The sequence below is a fragment of the Bos indicus genome, chromosome 15 (assembly GCF_029378745.1).
Source record: "Bos indicus isolate NIAB-ARS_2022 breed Sahiwal x Tharparkar chromosome 15, NIAB-ARS_B.indTharparkar_mat_pri_1.0, whole genome shotgun sequence".
NCBI classification, from domain to species: domain Eukaryota; kingdom Metazoa; phylum Chordata; class Mammalia; order Artiodactyla; family Bovidae; genus Bos; species Bos indicus.
Window position 1 is genome coordinate 20,538,614 of NC_091774.1, and position 21,886 is coordinate 20,560,499.

At 39.7% G+C, this 21,886-nt stretch overlaps 1 protein-coding gene across 6 annotated transcripts in view; it reads left to right on the forward strand.

Annotated features, from left to right (window-relative positions):
* The first annotated feature begins 1,605 nt into the window (after nt 1-1,605).
* ZC3H12C (zinc finger CCCH-type containing 12C) overlaps nt 1,606-21,886 on the forward strand; it is an 85,440-nt gene continuing 65,159 nt past the window's right edge. For 2 of the 6 annotated variants that reach the window (XM_070803376.1, XM_070803375.1), the window contains exon 1: nt 5,586-6,069. Coding sequence is in view for 1 of the 6 variants with exons in the window: in XM_019975171.2 (XP_019830730.2) it covers nt 6,046-6,069 (24 nt within the window). In the remaining 5 variants the exon portion in view is untranslated. Of the gene's footprint in view, nt 1,886-5,584; nt 6,070-6,179; nt 6,267-13,776; nt 13,830-21,886 lie in introns of those variants that run through there. The other 4 variants (XM_070803377.1, XM_019975171.2, XM_070803378.1 and 1 more) reach the window with 4 other exon arrangements.

Genomic DNA, 21,886 nt, shown 5'->3' on the forward strand with positions numbered 1-21,886 from the left:
AAATACAATGATGATGAGTGTCATGGGAAAAAAAAAAACCCAAAATGTGCTTCATCTGCCCAGGCCTACTGTTGATTTACAATACCTATTGCTTATTATAGGAATTTTTCCTGCATCTGTTGATGAGAACTTCCCTTAGTTATTCAATTTCTATCAGAAATCTTCACAGAATCTGAGTTTGGAGCTTTTGACAACTACATTGTTTAAAAAAAAATGATCAGTGTTATTAATATTGTCTGGGAATCTTTTAGCAATTATGGGATCTCCCCTTCCACATGATCATAAGAATCTTCCCCTCTCCTGGGAAGCCCCAGACTCCACACGTGCAACTCACAGGACTCCCTCAACTTCCTCTTCTCTTTCTCTTCCTTTTCAACTATTTGAAAAAAATAATATCTGTTTATTTATAGAATCAAATAGAATGATGTGAATAGTAATGTGTGTGCTAAGTTGCTTCAGTCATGTCCAACTCTGTGAGATCCTATGGGCTGTAGCCCACCAGGCTCCTCTGTCCATGAGATTCTCCAGGAAAGAATACTGAAGTGGGTTGCCATGCCCTCCTCCAGTGGATCTTCCCTGGGGTAGTACACATCACCAATGAATGCAAACTTAAAATTTTTTTTCGGATAGCTAATTCAAGTACCCAATTCAAAATTCAAAAGCCATTATTGGGTGTAGAGTAAAAAGTGAGTCTCTCTTCCTCCCTTTCTTCCAAATCATCCAGTTTCCTTGTCCAAGATAATACTTACTAGTTTCTTATGTTTCCTCCCAGAGATTTTATATGCATATATAAGCAAACATATATTCTTTGTCTTTCACACAAATGATAGCATTCTATATACACTGGTTTTCCCTTACTGTTCCAATAAACAAAGGGTCTTGAAGTTTATTCCACACACACAGGACCACTTCACTCTCTTTCATAGGTGAATGGCATCCTATTATATGGCAACATTACAACTTATTTGAATAGTTTCCTATTAATGTACATTTAAGTTGATCCTAATTTTTTTGACTTTGCAAGTAATGCTGCAATTAGTAGTCTTGTGATTTAGCCTTTTAACATAAGATGTACTCTAACCTAGAAATTCCATAATTCTGTTTCCAACTCTTTCACTTCTGTACATTTGTAATTCTACATGCCTGCTTCCTTCTAAAACAACAGATGCTTGCAGAGGTGATGAGGATGCTTTTAGTACATTTGAAAATCCATGTTGAAATAGCAATTTTAAAACTTTTGGGCCAGATGAACTGCAATGATAGGTGTGGTCCCTGTCAAGATGGCAAAATGTCACCTTAGAAGTATTTCTTAAATGTTTGTTTTTTCAAAATTCCTATGTTGGTCAAATACGGTGAAATGAGTACAATCACACTGTCCAGCTCAGGTAGAATAATCACACAACTGTATGACACAAGCATATTAAAAATCTTGCTGTCTGACTTCCCACATGCTGAAAACAAGAGTCATGCTGCTGATATTGAATCCAGTGGTTACTCATCAAAAGAAAGAAGTCGTGGGATTGGCCAACAGACCATATCTCACACCCTCTAGTTTCCTTTCCCTAAGAACTCAGTATTAAAAAGCAACTCTAACCAGTCACTGTAGTATAAAGAAAAGAAGTGTTTTACCCTTCTGTGTCCATCTTACACAGATTATGTGCTGGGGAAGTGGCCGTTTAGAGTAATAACACTAAGGAAGCATTACATATCATGGGTTGTTGGAATTAACCAGAACTTCTCTGAAAGACGTAAAAGAAACTGTGAATGAAAAGTCACAGTAGTCATCTGGATAGATGAAGCTCTTCCATCAGAGGAAATCAAGTGCTGGACAAAATGCTGGAGAAGAAGATGCATCCAACGGTCTAGTAACATCACTTCAACTAAGGTAAGTGTTTTGGCATAACTGATAAAGCAGGAGATGTGAGAACAAAGAAAATAATTCTCATCCCCACATGTAGCAGGGGATGAGAATATTCCTAAGGGCACCACTAGTAAAGCTCCAGATAGAACTAGAAGTAGTTTTCAGGGGTGTGTACCAGTTCTGAACCTGAAGGTGACCTATGGGCCATCACTTCTGAAGCTCCTAGAGGTCTTAGACAAGGTGACTGGGCATCTGGATGATGAGGCAGCCAAGTAAGGTGTGATGGGCTCCTGAAACTCGGTCTTTTTAGGTTCAAATATGAATCTCTGTGTGAGATCGTCTACCTGGGAGTACGTTTTAAAGAAGTTCTGCTGTTGCCACCATTCTTCCTCCCACCTTCTGCCTCCAACCTGTTCTTTCCAAATATTTGCTTTTAATTGATGAGACTGTCCCAAGTCTTTGCCTATTATGGATCCATAGCCTCTCAAATTCTTTAATTATATGCAATTCAAACTCACAATTCAAGGTCCAGGCTGCTTTTATAAAATACAAATGTGCAATCCAGCATTGATAATTAGCAAATGTGCCATATTTGCCTAATGCCTATTTTTGAAGTTTTAATATCAGACATTCAAAATTTGATCCTCAGTTTCACCATTTGCAAACTGAAAATTGTGGTCAGGTTTAATGATCTCTTAAGTTTTCTTTCATCAATCTGACATTCTCTGGAGCCATGAAATTTCTTTCCTTATATATCTTTTTTTCCTTTCAAGTAAATAGAACTTGGAGTAAAGAGAAGAGGAATTCCCTAAAGTTTATTTATCTCAGAGCCACAGAAGGATTGAAATATTCTTTGAACTCTGGTTTACGTAAGATGAACACCGTGGTTGGTTATTGTTATAATTGTGACCATATAAAACATTCATACTTATTCTCTCTCAGTAGCAAATAAAAGCCTCACTAACCCAACTTTTTGCCTTTTCTAGATAAAGCTATGAAACACTTCCCCAAGTATATCTCCACTATTACCACAAACGCATGCCTAAACCCAAACTCCTCTAAACATGTGCTCAAAACAGTAGTTCCTCTATCCCCAGACTTCCCTTTTTTCCAGTCAGAGATATTACAGGTTTCATATTCATACTCCTAAGTCATTTTCGACTTCTCCTTTTTCTTAGGTTAGTCTCCATTAAGTGTATCCAATCATTTACAAAGTCTCAGTGATTTTCGTCACAATGTCTCACTAACTGGTTCCTTCATTCCCTCCCTCATGATTTCTTCATTCCCCTCTGTTCTCCCATTCTGACCTTCAAACTTGTTTCCCTGCGTCAATCCTTCCCCTTTCCAAACCATCCAGTAACCAATACAATATTGATTTTACTAAATTAGAAATGTTCTCCATGTTACCTTCTGTTCAAAACCCTTCACAGATCCCTCTGTGTATAAAGGCAACATGAGCTCAAACTCTCTCTGTCTCTCTCCCCATCTCTCTCTCTCTCCCTCTCTCATTTGTAAATCTCTGTGTAATTTGGCCCTACTTTCCCTTTCCAGCTTTTTTTAATCCCTATTTTTCAGATTTCCCTGGCATTCTATTTTTGCTTACGCTGTTTCACTCATATGCCCTTCCTTATCCTCTCTGCTTATCAAAGTACTATCCATCTTCATTACCCAGTTTAAATCTCCCCCTTTTGAAACTCTATCTTTCATCCATTCCAGTCTAAAGTGATTCCTCTATTAGTCTTCTGAACTTTCATTGCCTTTATTACCCATGACACATATTTAAAACTTAAAAATTATTTTGTCTTCTTTTAACTTTCATGTTTTTATCTCCCAACTACATAGCAAGGTAACTAAGGCTGGTTACTGTATCATTCACATAATGAGTCCTGAACTGTAGAGTTAAACTGCCTGTGTTTTAATCTTTGTACTGTTATTTACTGACCTTAACCTTGGTCTCAGTTTTCTCATTTGTGAAATGGAAACAGTGATAGTTATTCCCTCATAGGGGTTTTGTGGGTGCTATGTGAAAGAATATATGCAAAGTGCTCAGAATAGTGCCTGGAACATAGTGAACATTCACTAAATGTCTATTTTAATACTTCTTGCTATCTCTCACCTCCAAAGTACCTAATATAGTACACAATCATGCTAAATCAATATTGAGTGGAATTCAGTTGAGTCAATTGAGGGAAGTAAGATAGACTATGTGGGTGGTATTATTGTGGAGTAGGGGAACTTCCTGGCATCACTAAAATCATGTCACAGATGCCATCACTTACTATTGTCAGCAAGCCAGCCTCTTTCTAAGTCCCTGCCACTCCCTAATACTGCTCAAGAGACTTCTGAGGGTTTGGCTCAGAGAGCATGGAATGCTTTCCCAAGCATCCCTCCCTCACTGCCAATTCAAACTGACCTGGCTGCAGAGAGCAAGTTGCCAAACTTCCTAAGGCGGTACTAAAAATGTAGACCACAGAATTCACATATGCCCCCAAAGAGGCCTGCTGGTCTACTATTTCAGTTACTAGGCCCCAAGACTTGGCCTACTGTAGCGGAAAGCAGACTCAGTGAGATGCTCGCCTTTCCTCTTGCAGTGTCATTGTGCCATGAACACCAGCCAGCAGATCACTCTCAGCTGGGACCCCCGTATCCTCCATAGCTAGAGTAACAGATGCTGGCCAAAGAGGTGGAGGCATCTGTACTGCTCACCTGAGCCATAAAAACAGGGTTTTTTTTTTAAATACAGAAACTGGAAAGTGTGAACCCCACTAAGCATCACAGATATCACTACCATTAAGCAGCCCAATCAGATTCAGCAGAACCCAGGCTTAAAGCGAGTATGCCCCTACTGAAAACAATTCAGAGAGGCAAGAAATAATTTTGTTAAAAGGTGAATAGTGTGATCAAAAGTGTGATTCAAGGTCCCCTGAAACAAATATGTGCTTTCGATGAAGACGGACCTGGATCCCTCCTATGCAAGGAGGGTCAGTCTTCTGTAGGAAAAAGGGGATTATAACACCTAGCTCAGGTGGCTGTGGTGACACTTAAATGAGATAAGGCACTTAAAGCAGCTGCCTGGTCTGTGACCCCTGGGAGGGGCACAATTCAGGGAGACAATTCCCTCTCCCTCTGAAAGTACAGGCATCCTGCCCAAGGCTAGGAGTGAGGCGTTAGGAGACAATTCCACAGGCAGGTGAGTGAGACGATTTGAACATTGCTGAAACGCTGGCCTAGGTTGTGCTGGATGTTGGACATTCCGCAGAAGTAGAAAGGCCCGATGCGCTCAGCGCTATCACACTCGGAACTCCCACCTCGGTGCTGTCTCCTCCCAACCTCCGGAAAGAGATCTGGATTCAACCTGGCTTTCGCCTCCATTTTGACATGTTGCCACTTCAGCAGGGCCAGTTTCCTTACTGCAAGAAGTTCTTCCCCTGGGTGAAATCCCAACAGCTTCGTTTGTTTATTAATAAATTCCCTTATTGGTCTTGCTAATGCCGGGTGTGGTTTTTTTTCCCCCTCATTACGGAATACCGATAATAAGCAAACAAGCACGGGAAAAGGAAGACAGCGATTCCCTTGGCCGCCCAGGAATGATCTGTGTTATTGCTGGGTGGAGGAGGTGTAACCGAGCCGAGGGGCGCCTGCACGGCCCCGGCAGGGGGGAGCGGGGCGGGGAGGTCGGGACCCCCGGGCTGGGCGCGAGGCGAGGCGGCGCGGGAACCTCGGGCGGCCGCAGTGGCCCGGTCGAGCCCGACAGGTTCCAGCAGCTCCCCTCACCCCTCTCCACGCCTCCCGGGTTTTCCCCTGGGCTTGGGGTTTCCTGTTTCAGTTCTCGGTGATCTCCAGCAGCAGGTGCTGGTTTGCCAAGCTCGGCTCCCGACGAAGCGAAGGAGAAGGAAAAAGAGGAAAGGGGAGGAGGAAGCGGCGGCGCAGCGGCTGCGGCTGCGGCTGCGGGCGGGCGGGCGAGGAGCGAACCGGCCACGGGCAAGACTGGCTCGCCCTCCTCTCGGAGCGGCGGCGCGGGCGGCGGGCCGAGCCGGGGCCCCGGCGGGTGGCCGGCGGGCGGGCGGGCGGCAATGGGGGAGCCTCCCGCTCGCCCGGCGCCCTAGCGGCGGCCTGGGGCTGAAGGAGAGGCGGCCGCCCGCCAGCGGGTCCTGGGGCGGCCCCGGCTTCCCGGGCATGTGGTGATGGCCGATGAGGAGAGGCTGCAAGTAGGTTGAGCAACAGAGCTGGGCGCGCGCGTGGCGGGTGGGGTGCGCGTGGGGCCGGCCGGGGGAAGGGGCGCAGGGGCCGCGGGCGGGCGAGGCGCCGAGCCGGCAGGGCCGAGGTGGCTGCTGTCGCTGCGGGCCCCGCCGCGGCCGCGCGCCTCTCCCTCGCCGGGTCGGCCCTGCCGGGTAGCGGCCCCCAGGTTTGTCCCTCGGGAATGGGGCGGAGGGGCGGACCGCGCCGACCGTGGCCCTCCTGGGGGAGCCGGGCGGCGGGAGGGCTGCGGGCCGGGAGGCCGCGCCCGAGCGTTGGGCGGAGGGGCCGGGACCCGGGGCGGCCGCGCCGGCTCAGCTCCAGGCCCAGGGAGGCCCTGGTCCCGGGAGGTCGAGTCCCTGCGCCCCGGCCGTTCCCGGGGCTCGGACGGGGTCGAGGGGAAAGCCCGGCGCATCCTCCCCCCGTGGGTAGAGCCGGCCCCACCGGGGATGTCGGGCGAGATGAGGCCGGTCTGCCCGACCCCCGAGGCCTAGGGCTCTGGTCCACTCCCAGCCGAATATGGAAGCGGGCCCGGGCGTCCCGGATGGACAGGGACCCACAGCCCGTCTCCTGGAGCTCGGACCCGGAGCGCCCGTGGGGTGAGGCGGCATCCGACCGCTCAGATCCAGCCCCAGCCATTCGATTTTTATTATCCGTCGGTCCAGCCAAACTGCCGCCCCCAGGCGGGCCGTGGCGAAATCCCCTCTGTCCTCCCATCCCGCCTGCACCCCTAACCCCTCAATCTCCAGACGAATTCTCATTTTCGCCCTGCGCTCATTCAGCTGGACCGGTTCCCACGTTAAACTCCCGACAAAGAGGTGTTAAAGATGTAACTCGGAGAAATGAATCCTGCTTTTCTTCCCTTAACTGCCTCGTCCTTACCCCCTTGAGGTCCTTAAAAACAGCCTAAAGCTTCCAAGGACTGATTACTCTAACTGGGTATCTTGCCGTTTGGGTAACGGTTAACAATTCTGGTTTGTGATAGATACAGGGATGAAATACTAATCCAGATTTAGGGAAAGTTTTCCTATTGGTTGCAAGATTGTGTTGGAATATCCCCATGCCCATGATACGCTTATTGATTCAGGTTTATTTAATTTAATTTTTTAAAAATCATCTTAGAATAGTTGCAGAGATACTTGGGCCTCGGTATATTTAGAAATTTGAGAAAGTTCATCAGTTCTCTTATTTCCTCATTTAGTTTTTCTAATGCATATTGTAAACGGAAAACAGTGAAAAGACTCATATAAGTTTTGGATTTTATTAAAATCACAAGGAATATAATGTGTTATATATTTTTTAAAGTCAATATATTTAGGGTATGAGGGTATGACTTTCATTTACTTAATCACATATTCAATATTAGTAGCGGTTTCTCAATTTTGGTGTTATCTGTTATTTGAATATAAGTATAGCTTCACCAAGTATTTGTAAAATTGTCTTTCTGTTGATAACCCCAGGAAGATTATTTCAGACTTGCCTCTCTGTTCACCTGTTTTCCAGTTTGGCATTCTGATTTTAAATTACCTTAATCTGTCTACTTGAAGGTACCCTACAAATCAGAATGGACTAGTAACTGACTATGTATCTATAATTTCAAATGTTTGAGTATTTTATTTAGTTTAAAAATTCATTTTACTTTCAAAGTAAGTTACATTTCTACCTCCAGCATCACACAAATACTTAAACACTACATGTAAAGTAAAATGAACTTTTAAACAAAACAACAAAAAAGAGGCCACTTTTTTTAACCTGCTTTTAAAAATGAAAGTCTAATGAAATTAGTTTATTATAATGGAAAATATTAAAAGATAGGAAACAGAAACTTGGAGTGTTTGTATGCTGATGGAAGTTTTTATTAGTCATTTCCTTTTACTACATTTTTGTTTTAATTACTGGACTAATAAAAGTATCCTATTTTATGTTACTGGCTTCTCTGAAGTTATGTTTTCATGGATTATATCTGCCAAATTGGACCCCAGGTGTTCAGTGGATATCACAACTGAGCAACTGTATTTTGGATCTGATGGCATAAAGATAATTTTCAGGTCTGTGATGAGATAGCAGTTCTCTAACTTTGCTTTGGTTTTTATAGCTAACATAATAATAGCTATTGAGGAGTTGGACATGACTGGGTGACTGAACAACAATTATGCACAGATATGCCAATGTCATGCTTATCCTTTGTTTTTATTATTTTCATTCTGCAGATGAGGAAACTGAGACTGAAAGTTTAAGTAACTTGCCCAGCCTAGTAAATTGCAGAAGGGAGTTTGAACCCCTGAGTCTGACTTTGAAAGTCATCCCTTAACTACCGGGCAGCTCTGCCTTCCTGTGATACTGTTTTTTAGTTTGTCCTTTAAACTGTGTGTTATTGTGTTTGTATGTTGATAAATATAGTTTGAAAATGTAAAGATGTATGATAATTCTTATGCCCAGTGAACTAGCATCAAGTAAAACCCATAAGCAGATGTCTGAACATTCAAAGCATTCTGCCTTTAAGATAAATTATCAAATCTCTAAAGGTGGATAGGGAATAAAAATCCCAAGATCTTCCTGCTTGCCTGGAATATTCTTCCTCTAGTCCCTCTCACCTTTTGCCTGGTTCACAGCGCATTACTCAGGCCTCAGCTTAGATCTCACTTGGTTTACACCATTGTAGGTTAAGATTGATAATAGTAGGTGACACTGTGCCAAGCACTGTTTTAAGTGCTGTACATACATTAATGCATCTAATACTTACTGCACTCCTATGAAGAAGTATTTCAGTACTTTTTTTTTTTTCTTTTCTGATGAGGAAACCAAACTAACTTGTGTTTAAATAACTTACTAGAGGTCTCACAGTTAATAATGACAGAGCAAGTGTTCCAACCAGTTGGATTATTTGGTTCAAGTTGGCTGAGAACCAAATATTAAGGTCTCTTTAACTTAATACATGTTAATAAATATATCTATCATTGTGAGATTTAAACTACATAATGGCATCATCTCAGAGGTTTGGTTCTAAAAAGGTGTATCTTTTTCTTGTATAATTGGAATTAACACTGTTTATAGAGCTTGGTGCTCCATTTTTCCATCCCCATTTAACATGCACTAAGGATTTTCTCATGAGCGTAAAAATAGTTCAAACATTTTCTTCCCAAGAACCTATTTTATGTAATCATTCTCCTATTTCAGTATTTGTTACTCCCTAATATTTTAATGGCTTCCCAGGTAGCACAGTGGTAAGGAATCCACATGCCAGTCCAGGAGACACAAGAGACTCAGGTTCAAGCCCTGGTTTGGGACGATTCCCTGGAGCAGGAAATGGCAACCCACTCTGGTATTCTTGCCTGGAAAATTCCATGGACAGAGGAGCCTGGCAGGCTACAATTCATAGGGTTGCAAAGAGTCGGACACTACTGAGCAACTGAGCACACACAATATTTTAATATCATATTGAGTTGAATATCATAGTAAAATTTTTTCTACATCTGTGTTCTTAGGATGAATTTGTAGAAGTAATGATCAAAGAGAATAAACTTTAAGGTCTTTGATGATGAAAAAGTTTTCCAGGAAAGCTGATTGATATGTACACTCATTAGCAAAGAGAGAGCTGATTGCATTCCATGTATGAATGCACTATTAACTTAAAAATTTGGCAGTTTGCTAGAAGAGCGTTAGCACAATTTTAAGCTGGTTTTTGTTCTACTTATATTTTAAGATATTAAAGTAGAGCAGGTTGATTAAGGAAAAAAGCAGAGAAAAGTAAAACCACCTGAAATTTTATCCATAAATAGCTTCTGCAAATATTTTGATAAACACTCTCCTATTTTTTGTATTGCTGTATTTACATGTTACAGAATTTTTACTTGGGTTTTAAATTGAAAACACAAGTGCGGGGAGCGAGCTCCGCCTCTGGCAAAGGTCATGAGGAAGGAGGCTTGGCACACGCAAAGGCGGGATCAAGCCTCAGGAGTCTCCCTGGAAATTCTCGAGCAATCTACCCCCAAAACCAGAGTCTGCCTACTTTCTGCTTTGTGCTTTCACCTACACCTCTGACTTTACGGGGGGCTGTCCCCCACGACCTCTCTGAAAAAAGAGTTAGCTTACAGCTCCAGTTAATAATTCCTGGGTGTGACAGTGTTTAACCTACAAACTCCTTTGGAAATCCTCTAGCCTGCCTGAATAGGTTTTTCCGGCCACATGTGATTGTTCAGAGCCTCCCAACTGTGAGAGGCAGGAGATGTTCTAAACTGTCTAAACACAGATTCTTTTGAGTAGTTAAAAGATTGATTAGAAATTGTATTGGTGAAGGGATTTTCACTTGTTGAGCCAATGTTTGCTGCTAAGTTTCCATATCCCTTACCTGCTGTGTCCCTGGCAGTGTATTGATTAATATAGTTGGTGTAAGTAGTAGCTTTAATGTTTGTAACCTGGGACCCTTGAATTAATTCTTTTTCTTGTTATAGCCCACCACACCTTTGCTCTGTAGGAATGCAACTTTATCTAATGCTTTTTGGAGGCTGGCGCCTGACTTTAGAATAATCACCTTTAGAGAAAAAGGCCTCCGGGCCAGAGGATGATGCAAATCACCTAAACTTTTGCATATGATAAGTTTGCAGGAAGAAAGCCTGGCTTACTGCATGACTCTACCCCTTCCCCCATTATCCTCTATGCATAACTTAAGGTATAAAAACTACTTTGGAAAATAAAGTGTGGGCCTTGTTCACCGAAACTTGGTCTCACCATGTCGTTCTTTCTCTTACCTTCTGGCTGAATTATTCAGCCTCTTTTCTCCACTGAATTTCCTCACTGAGCTATCCTTATTTCAGCCTCTTTTCTTCACTGAATTTTCCTACTGAGCTATCCTCATTCTATTACTCTTTATATCCTTAATTAACATTTAATTAAGCAATTGTTTCCTGATCTTCGCCTACGCCGTCTCTCCTTCGAATACCCTGGTTCAGCCGGGGCTAGTCCCCGGCACACAAGCATTTTCTAATCCCCCATCTTTAGGTGAAATGATTTATTTATTCTCCTGTGTTTTCAAAATTCTGTGAATCCGTCTATCGCACTTGCATAGTTGGTGATAGTTAGCTATTTCATTTTTATTCCTTTTTTGCTTTCTGTGCCTGTTATTTCCATCTATAAAACAACAGAAAAATACTAGCTCAAACCTAAATCTGTCATCAGGATGAACAGTCATACAAAATGTTTATAGCTGTACCCTATACTTTGTCTAGGATCTTCTTTATCTTATTTGGAGTCTTTAGGCTCCTCAAGGGCCAGGACTCTGGGCTGTTGTTTTATCCCAAGTCTTCTACTCACCTCATAGATACTTCATGAATGTTAAAGGCCACAGAGTATGCTCTTTAAATGGATCTGCTGAGATGTGGTAGGATGAACAAAAGCCAGGAAATGGTTAAGAGATGATCGTAATAATCAGTGCAGAGCAAATAACACAATTGGTATACCCAACATTTTAAAATTAACTTAAAATGTATAATGTCATTTCTTGAGTGGCCGTATACATTTGCCCTATAAAAATATAATGAGCCTTATCTACCCCACTTAGCTGGGAAAGGTTATTATAAAAGTGAATTTCTAAAAGTTAGTCTTAAGATCTTCCAAGAGCAAAATGTTTTAACTTTTAAATAGAAAAATTTATACCCATAAATTATATTTTTCTGCCTTCAAGTCATATAGCCTTTAAGTTTACTTACTGTAAAACATAATAATAGCCAATATTTATTGGGCACTAATTTATGGCAGGTACAGTATTAAGCACTTTACTTCTATTATCTAATTTAGTTTTACATCAACTGTATAAAGTTTATACTGTTGTTTTGCCTATCTTCCAGGTGATGGAATAGAAGTTATCAAGATTTCTGATTTATCCTAACTAAACAGCAATGCTTGTTTAGCTTTATTATTATTATTATTAATGATGATCAGGACAGCAGAATTCAATGATTTCTGTTGATTTATAGCAGTGATTTTTGGTCTTCTTTCCTTGTTGACGTTGTCACTTCCTCTAATTTGAAGCAGATAACTGCTATGGACTGTGAAGCTGAATGACAACAGCTAATATTATGGCTAAAATAAAAGTATTTTAGGTAACAATTAAAGGCCTGTAGGACTCTCAGACTGCCTAGGTTGGCAAACTGAGAGACTTTACTTTGAAAGAGAGCAGTTGGACCCCTGATGGTAGCTAGTGCGTGCATGCTAACTGGCCTCAGCCGAATTCAACTCTGAAACCCTATAGACTGTAGCCCGCCAGGCTCCTCTGTCCATGGGATTCTCCAGGCAAGAATACTGGAGTGGGTGGCCATGCCCTCTTCCAGGGGATCTTCCCCACCCAGGGTCAAACCCACTGTCTTCCTCCGGCTCCTGCATTGCAGGCAGATTCTTTACCGCTGAGCCACTGGGGAAGCCAACATCAGCTAGACCTGGGTTTAAATCCCAGCTCTGTCCTTTACTGGCTGTGACCCTAGACAGAACTCAGTTTCTCTTTGATTTCTTGTTCAGTACTTTGCAAGTTGTTTTTACTAATTCAAGCTAATGAGTGTAAAAGTGTCCAGAACATAGAAGACACTTAATGTTATTATAAAATGATATAGCAGTATTCACTGAATTGATTAGACAGATTTTGTTTTGTTTTTCTGTCTACTTATTCACTGACTCTTGTGTTCTGAGTAATTGAGATTACCAGATTAAAAAATATTTGTAAAATCAAATTTACTGCTTTTAATATGTCAGTTTACATTTTGGATTTTTCAAAGTGGAAGTCGCTCAGTCATGTCCAACTCTTTGGGACCCTGGAATTCTCTAGGCCAGAATACAGGACTGGGTAGCCTTTCCCTTCTCCAAGGGAGCTTCCTAACCCAGGGATCGAAGCCAGGTCTCCCGCATTGCAGGCAGATTCTTTACCAACTGAGCCACAGGGGAAATGCAAGAATACTAGAGTGGGTAACCTATCCTTTCTCCAGGGGATCTTCCCGACCCAGGAATTGAACTGGGATCGCCTGCATTGCAGGCAGATTCTTTACCAACTGAGCTCTTCGGGAAGCCCTACATTTTTCAAAGGACTCTCAAATTTGTTACCTCCTGTCTTTTAGGGTGAAGCTAAAATTAGTTTCTGTTCTTTGTTCTTAGTCATCTCTACTCATTTCCTATTCAAAATTATGTGGGCTTAATTTTATCCTTATTCTGTAACTTTGGTCATTTTTAAATCTTGGCTTTTACTTTATAATTTATTGTTTTGTATACTTACAGGGAACAGGTTTCCCATGTAATTAAAGCTGCCTCCCCACTGTTGACTTAAATGTTTTTTATCTTTAAGTCATCATGTTCTTTGAATTGCTCCCACTGAGTTGGCAATTTTATGCATTAGATACTTCTTGGAATTTTGCTGTCATTTTAAATGATTAGTATAGATCTAAAATGCTGGAAATGTTTAATAATTGTTTTGATAAAGTAGGTATTTCTATTTTTGCTAAGATAGAAAAGTGCCTTAAGTAACATAAAAATTTTAAGTCATAAAGTGTGTTAAAATTAGCAGTATCATGCATAGGAAAAAAAATGGTTTCAAATAGAGATGTTTTCTAAAGGCATATCTATCATTTTATCTTTTAAAACTAAATTTTGAGTTAAAGTTAAGTATTTTTTTTCTTTTTTTTTTTTCTTGCAAGATATTTGCTTTACAATATTGTGCTGGTTTTTGCCATACATCAACAGGAATCAACCACAGGTATATATATATTCCCTCCTTCCCGTCTCCCACCCCTCTCACCCTCTAGTTGTCACAGAGCACTGGGTTGAGCTCCCTGAGTCAGATAGCAACTTCTCACTTGAGTTAAATATTTTAACACATTTATTTTATCACGTTTTTAAAATAGAGAAAAAGTTAAAAAAAAAAAAAAAAGATACATAATTCTCCCCTAGAGATAACTTAAAGTTTTGGTAATTTTTTTTTTTAATTCTCCTACTAACTATAAACACATCCTTTAAAAAATTTGTATGCATAGGTAGTTTTGTTCCTTACTGTTCATTCAATATACTATGTTTTCCTATATCATTAAATATCCTTTTAAAGATCATTTTTGTATGTGAATATTGTGATTATTATTTTGAATGCCAAGTGGCATTCAGCATGTTCAAGTATGACTATAATTTAATCAAGCTTATATTGCTAAGTATTTAAAGTATGACTATTTTTTATTGTTATAATGAACAATGATAAATGTCCATGTATGTAGATCTTTGTACACACTTATGAATGTATTTTATACAGAATCCTAGATGTGATCATGCAAATTGCCCTCTGGAAAATTTGCACCAATTTATATTCTTTTTAGAAATCCATGTGTGTTGCTCTCAGTACCCATCACTCTTTCCCTGTACAACCTGTCTTTGTTAATTTGATAGATAGGAGTGACATAATAGTGTTAAGAAAGATTTTTCAGTAGAGTCAGAAAGATTGAATTTGAATTCCTGTTCTAACATTTGTATTCTTGGGCAAATTTCTTATATTTTCCTAAGCCTCAGTTTTTTGTGTGAAATTGTGATGATAGTACCTATATATAATATCATGGTTGTGGATATTAACCAATAATGTATAAGCCCCTGAGAGATGTTAGCAATCATTATTATGAATGAGATTTTGCCTTACTATATTTTATACTTGATATGCTTATATATTATACCTTGTAGTGTGTGGTATAAAGGAAAGTTATTCAATTTTAAATAACCTAGTTACCCTGTGCTCAGTCATGTCCGACTCTGTGACCCCATGGACTGTAGCCTGCAAGGCTCCTCTGTTCATGGGATTTTCCAGGCAAGAATAGTGGAGTGTGTTGCCATTTCCTTCTCTGGGAGATCTGCCTGACTCAGGGATCAAACCTGCATCTCCTGCATTGGCAGGTGGATTCTTTACTACCCAGCCACCTGGGAATCCCCTACTGAACTTTTATGTACTGTTAGTTATATTGTAGGACTTACTTCTAGTACGTTTTCAGTTGAGTCTCTTGATTGTCAGGATCTTAGTGACTCGAAAATAATACCAATTTTTAAAAAACTTCAGCTTTTTTTCTTGTCTTGTTGCATTGGTTGAAATCGTAGAACAGTATTGATTAATAATAGGTATTTGAGCTTATTTCTGATTTTAATGAGTCTTTTTCTGTTATTTCATATTTTAAATGCCAATGGCTGTTGTTTCCTGACATAGGTATCCCCTGCTTACATACATATATTCCTGTAAATACCTATAAAAGTTAAACATAAGAAGCTTGAAAATAGATTTATATATTATGGGAAGATTCCCTTAAATTACTAAATTCCTAAGTATCTTTTAGGCACATCTTCAAAATGCATTTTCAGCATTTGACTCATGTTATTTTCTTTTTCAGTTAAGCATGCAGTCAGTCATTTTAAATAAGGCTTAAATGTCAGTAAGGCTGACTTTTACTGCTCTCAGTCCACTAAACGATTCCATCCTTATCTCAGACTTTGAGACCCACTCTACTTTTCACCACTGTCCACTGCTACATGATATTTATAAAATATGACTTAAAGTAAATGAAGCAGATTCGTCTCTTGGAATAAAACCCTTTCTTCAAATAAAGTCTTAGAGTCAGAGTCCCAGTGCCCTCATTACTCAGGCTCTGAGGCAGTTTGCAGAACACTTTAAAATCGACTGCCCCTCAAAAAAGATTCAGATAATTTACAGATCACAGAAATGACACTGCTACTGAAACCGAAGTATTCAGAGGCCAGCAGGAAATCAACCTTGTGATATAATAACGTTTATATTAAATAATTTTGTATCAAGGTCCTAATTTAGCTTGATTTCAAAAATAAGTATAGCAACATATACTATATTAAAATATGGTATTCACAAATCTAGCTAGTATCTAGTGTCATTGTTAAATTACTAAAATTTGGATCCTGAACACTCTTCTTTTTTCTACAGTTTTCCATCCATCCAATACTATATTTTTTTTTTTTTTTTTTTTTTTTTTCTTTTTTTCTCCAATTTTATTTTATTTTTAAACTTTACATAATTGTATTAGTTTTGCCAAATATCAAAATGAATCCGCCACAGGTATACATGTGTTCCCCATCCCGAACCCTCCTCCCTCCTCCCTCCCCATACCATCCCTCTGGGCCGTCCCAGTGCACCAGCCCCAAGCATCCAGCATCATGCATCGAACCTGGACTGGCAACTCGTTTCCCACATGATACTTTACATGTTTCATTGCCATTCTCCCAAATCTTCCCACCCTCTCCCTCTCCCACAGAATCCATAAGACCGTTCTATACATCAGTGTCTCTTTTGCTGTCTCGTACACCGGGTTATTGTTACCATCTTTCTAAATTCCATATATATGCGTTAGTATACTGTATTTATGTTTTTCCTTCTGGCTTACTTCACTCTGTATAATAGGCTCCAGTTTCATCCACCTCATTAGAACTGATTCAAATGTATTCTTTTTAATGGCTGAGTAATACTCCATTGTGTATATGTACCACAGCTTTCTTATCCATTCATCTGCTGATGGACATCTAGGTTGCTTCCATGTCTTGGCTATTATAAACAGTGCTGCGATGAACATTGGGGTACACGTGTCTCTTTCCCTTCTGGTTTCCTCAGTGTGTATGCCCAGCAGTGGGATTGCTGGATCATAAGGCAGTTCTATTTCCAGTTTTTTAAGGAATCTCCACACTGTTCTCCATAGTGGTTGTACTAGTTTGCATTCCCACCAACAGTGTAAGAGGGTTCCCTTTTCTCCACATCCTCTCCAGCATTTATTATTTGTAGACTTTTGGATCGCAGCCATTCTGACTGGTGTGAAATGGTACCTCATAGTGGTTTTGATTTGCATTTCTCTGATAATGAGTGATGTTGAGCATCTTTTCATGTGTTTGTTAGCCATCTGTATGTCTTTTTTGGAGAAATGTCTATTTAGTTCTTTGGCCCATTTTTTGATTGGGTCGTTTATTTTTCTGGAGTTGAGCTGTAGGAGTTGCTTGTATATTTTTGAGATTAGTTGTTTGTCGGTTGCTTCATTTGCTATTATTTTCTCCCATTCTGAAGGCTGTCTTTTCACCTTGCTAATAGTTTCCTTTGATGTGCAGAAGCTTTTAAGGTTAATTAGGTCCCATTTGTTTATTTTTGCTTTTATTTCCAATATTCTGGGAGGTGGGTCATAGAGGATCCTGCTGTGATGTATGTCGGAGAGTGTTTTGCCTATGTTCTCCTCTAGGAGTTTTATAGTTTCTGGTCTTACGTTTAGATCTTTAATCCATTTTGAGTTTATTTTTGTGTATGGTGTTAGAAAGTGGTCCAGTTTCAATCTTTTACAAGTGGTTGACCAGATTTCCCAGCACCACTTGTTAAAGAGATTGTCTTTAATCCATTGTATATTCTTGCCTCCTTTGTCGAAGATAAGGTGTCCATATGTGCGTGGATTTATCTCTGGGCTTTCTATTTTATTCCATTGATCAATATTTCTGTCTTTGTGCCAGTACCATACTGTCTTGATAACTGTGGCTTTGTAGTAGAGCCTGAAGTCAGGTAGGTTGATTCCTCCAGTTCCATTCTTCTTTCTCAAGATCGCTTTGGCTATTCGAGGTTTTTTGTATTTCCATACAAATTGTGAAATTATTTGTTCTAGCTCTGTGAAGAATACTGTTGGTAGCTTGATAGGGATTGCGTTGAATCTATAAATTGCTTTGGGTAGTATACTCATTTTCACTATATTGATTCTTCCAATCCATGAACATGGTATATTTCTCCATCTATTAGTGTCCTCTTTGATTTCTTTCACCAGAGTTTTATAGTTTTCTATATATAGGTCTTTAGTTTCTTTAGGTAGATATATTCCTAAGTATTTTATTCTTTCCGTTGCAATGGTGAATGGAATTGTTTCCTTAATTTCTCTTTCTGTTTTCTCATTATTAGTGTATAGGAATGCAAGGGATTTCTGTGTGTTGATTTTATATCCTGCAACTTTACTGTAGTCATTGATTATTTCTAGTAATTTTCTGGTGGACTCTTTAGGGTTTTCTATGTAGAGGATCATGTCATCTGCAAATAGTGAGAGTTTTACTTCTTCTTTTCCAATTTGGATTCCTTTTATTTCTTTTTCTGCTCTGATTGCTGTGGCCAAAACTTCCAAAACTATGTTGAATAGTAATGGTGAAAGTGGGCACCCTTGTCTTGTTCCTGACTTTAGAGGAAATGCTTTCAATTTTTCACCATTGAGGATAATGTTTGCTGTGGGTTTGTCATATATAGCTTTTATTATGTTGAGGTATGTTCCTTCTATTCCTGCTTTCTGGAGAGTTTTTATCATAAATGGATGTTGAATTTTGTCAAAGGCTTTCTCTGCATCTATTGAGATAATCATATGGTTTTTATTTTTCAATTTGTTAATGTGGTGTATTACATTGATTGATTTGCGGATATTGAAGAATCCTTGCATCCCTGGGATAAAGCCCACTTGATCATGGTGTATGATCTTTTTAATGTGTTGTTGGATTCTGATTGCTAGAATTTTGTTAAGGATTTTTGCATCTATGTTCATCAGTGATATTGGCCTGTAGTTTTCTTTTTTTGTGGGATCTTTGTCAGGTTTTGGTATTAGGGTGATGGTGGCCTCATAGAATGAGTTTGGAAGTTTACCTTCCTCTGCAATTTTCTGGAAGAGTTTGAGCAGGATAGGTGTTAGCTCTTCTCTAAATTTTTGGTAGAATTCAGCTGTGAAGCCGTCTGGACCGGGGCTTTTGTTTGCTGGAAGATTTTTGATTACAGTTTCAATTTCCATGCTTGTGATGGGTCTGTTAAGATTTTCTATTTCTTCCTGGTCCAGTTTTGGAAAGTTGTACTTTTCTAAGAATTTGTCCATTTCTTCCATGTTGTCCATTTTATTGGCATATAATTGTTGATAGTAGTCTCTTATGATCCTTTGTATTTCTGTGTTGTCTGTTGTGATCTCTCCATTTTCGTTTCTAATTTTGTTGATTTGATTTTTCTCCCTTTGTTTCTTGATGAGTCTGGCTAATGGTTTGTCAATTTTATTTATCCTTTCAAAGAACCAGCTTTTGGTTTTGTTGATTTTTGCTATGGTCTCTTTTGTTTCTTTTGCATTTATTTCTGCTCTAATTTTTAAGATTTCTTTCCTTCTACTAACCCTGGGGTTCTTCATTTCTTCCTTTTCTAGTTGCTTTAGGTGTAGAGTCAGGTTATTTATTTGACTTTTTTCTTGTTTCTTGAGGTGTGCCTGTATTGCTATGAACTTTCCCCTTAAGACTGCTTTTACCGTGTCCCACAGGTTTTGGGTTGTTGTGTTTTCATTTTCATTCGTTTCTATGCAAATTTTGATTTCTTTTTTGATTTCTTCTGTGATTTGTTGGTTATTCAGCAGCGTGTTGTTCAGCCTCCATATGTTGGAATTTTTAATAGTTTTTCTCCTGTAATTGAGATCTAATCTTACTGCATTGTGGTCAGAAAAAATGCTTGGAATGATTTCTATTTTTTTGAATTTACCAAGGCTAGCTTTATGGCCCAGGATGTGATCTATCCTGGAGAAGGTTCCATGTGCGCTTGAGAAAAAGGTGAAATTCATTGTTTTGGGGTGAAATGACCTATAGATATCAATTAGGTCTAACTGGTCTATTGTATCGTTTAAAGTTTGTGTTTCCTTGTTAATTTTCTGTTTAGTTGATCTATCCATAGGTGTAAGTGGGGTATTAAAGTCTCCCACTATTATTGTGTTATTGTTAATTTCTCCTTTCATACTTGTTAGCATTTGTCTTACGTACTGTGGTGCTCCCGTGTTGGGTGCATATATATTTATAATTGTTATATCTTCTTCTTGGATTGATCCTTTGATCATTATGTAGTGACCTTCTTTGTCTCTTTTCACCGCCTTTGTTTTAAAGTCTATTTTATCTGATATGAGTATTGCTACTCCTGCTTTCTTTTGGTCCCTATTTGCATGGAAAATCTTTTTCCAGCCCTTCACTTTCAGTCTGTATGTGTCCCCTGTTTTGAGGTGGGTCTCTTGTAGACAACATATGTAGGGGTCTTGTTTTTGTATCCATTCAGCCAGTCTTTGTCTTTTGGTTGGGGCATTCAACCCATTTACATTTAAGGTAATTACTGATAAGTATGTTCCCGTTGCCATTTACTTTATTGTTTTGGGTTCGAGTTTATACACCGTTTTTGTGTTTCTTGTCTAGAGAATATCCTTTAGTATTTGTTGGAGAGCTGGTTTGGTGGTGCAGAATTCTCTCAGCTTTTGCTTGTCTGAAAAGCTTTTGATTTCTCCTTCATACTTGAATGAGATCCTTGCTGGGTACAATAATCTGGGCTGTAGGTTATTTTCTTTCATCATTTTAAGTATGTCTTGCCATTCCCTCCTGGCTTGAAGAGTTTCTATTGAAAGATCAGCTGTTATCCTTATGGGAATTCCCTTGTGTGTTATTTGTTGTTTTTCCCTTGCTGCTTTTAATATTTGTTCTTTGTGTTTGATCTTTGTTAATTTGATTAATATGTGTCTTGGGGTGTTTCTCCTTGGGTTTATCCTGTTTGGTACTCTCTGGGTTTCTTGGACTTGGGTGATTATTTCCTTCCCCATTTTAGGGAAGTTTTCCACTATTATCTCCTCAAGTATTTTCTCATGGTCTTTATTTTTGTCTTCTTCTTCTGGAACCCCTATGATTCGAATGTTGTAGCGTTTAATATTGTCCTGGAGGTCTCTGAGATTGTCCTCATTTCTTTTAATTCGTTTTTCTTTTATCCTCTCTGATTCATTTATTTCTACCATTCTATCTTCTAATTCACTAATCCTGTCTTCTGCCTCTGTTATTCTACTATTTGTTGCCTCCAGAGTGTTTTTAATTTCACTTATTGCATTATTCATTATATATTGACTCTTTTTTATTTCTTCTAGGTCCTTGTTAAACCTTTCTTGCATCTTCTCAATCCTTGTCTCCAGGCTATTTATCTGTGATTCCATTTTAGTTTCAAGATTTTGGATCAATTTCACTATCATTATTCGGAATTCTTTATCAGGTAGATTCCCTATCTCTTCCTCTTTTGTTTGGTTTGGTGGGCATTTATCCTGTTCCTTTATCTGCTGAGTATTCCTCTGTCTCTTCATCTTGTTTAAATTGCTGAGTTTGGGGTGTCCTTTCTGTATTCTGGCAGTTTGTGGAGTTCTCTTTATTGTGGCGTTTCCTCACTGTGTGTGGGTTTGTACAGGTGGCTTGTCAAGGTTTCCTGCTTAGGGAAGCTTGTGTCGGTGTTCTGGTGGGTGGAGCTGTATTTCTTCTCTCTGGAGTGCAATGAAATGTCCAGTAATGAGTTATGAGATGTCTATAGTTTTGGGGTGACTTTGGGCAGCCTGTATCTTGAAGCTCAGGGCTGTGTTCCTTTGTTGCTGGAGAATTTGCTTGGTATGTCTTGCCCTGGAACTTATTGGCCCTTGTGTGGTGCTTGGTTTCAGTGTCGGTATGGGGGCATTTGATGAGCTCCTGTCAATGAATGTGCCTTGGAGTCAGGAGTTCCCTGGAGTCAGGGTTTGGACTTAAGTCTCCTGCTTCTGATTATCGGTCTTATTTTTACAGTAGTTTCAAAACTTCTCCTTCTATACAGCACCATTGATAAAACATCTACATTAAAGATGATAAGTTTCTCTACAGTGAGGGTCACTCAGAGAGGTTCACAGGGTTACATGGAGAAGAGAAGAGGGAGGAGGGAGTTAGAGGTGACCCAAATGAGATGAGGTGAATCAATAGTGG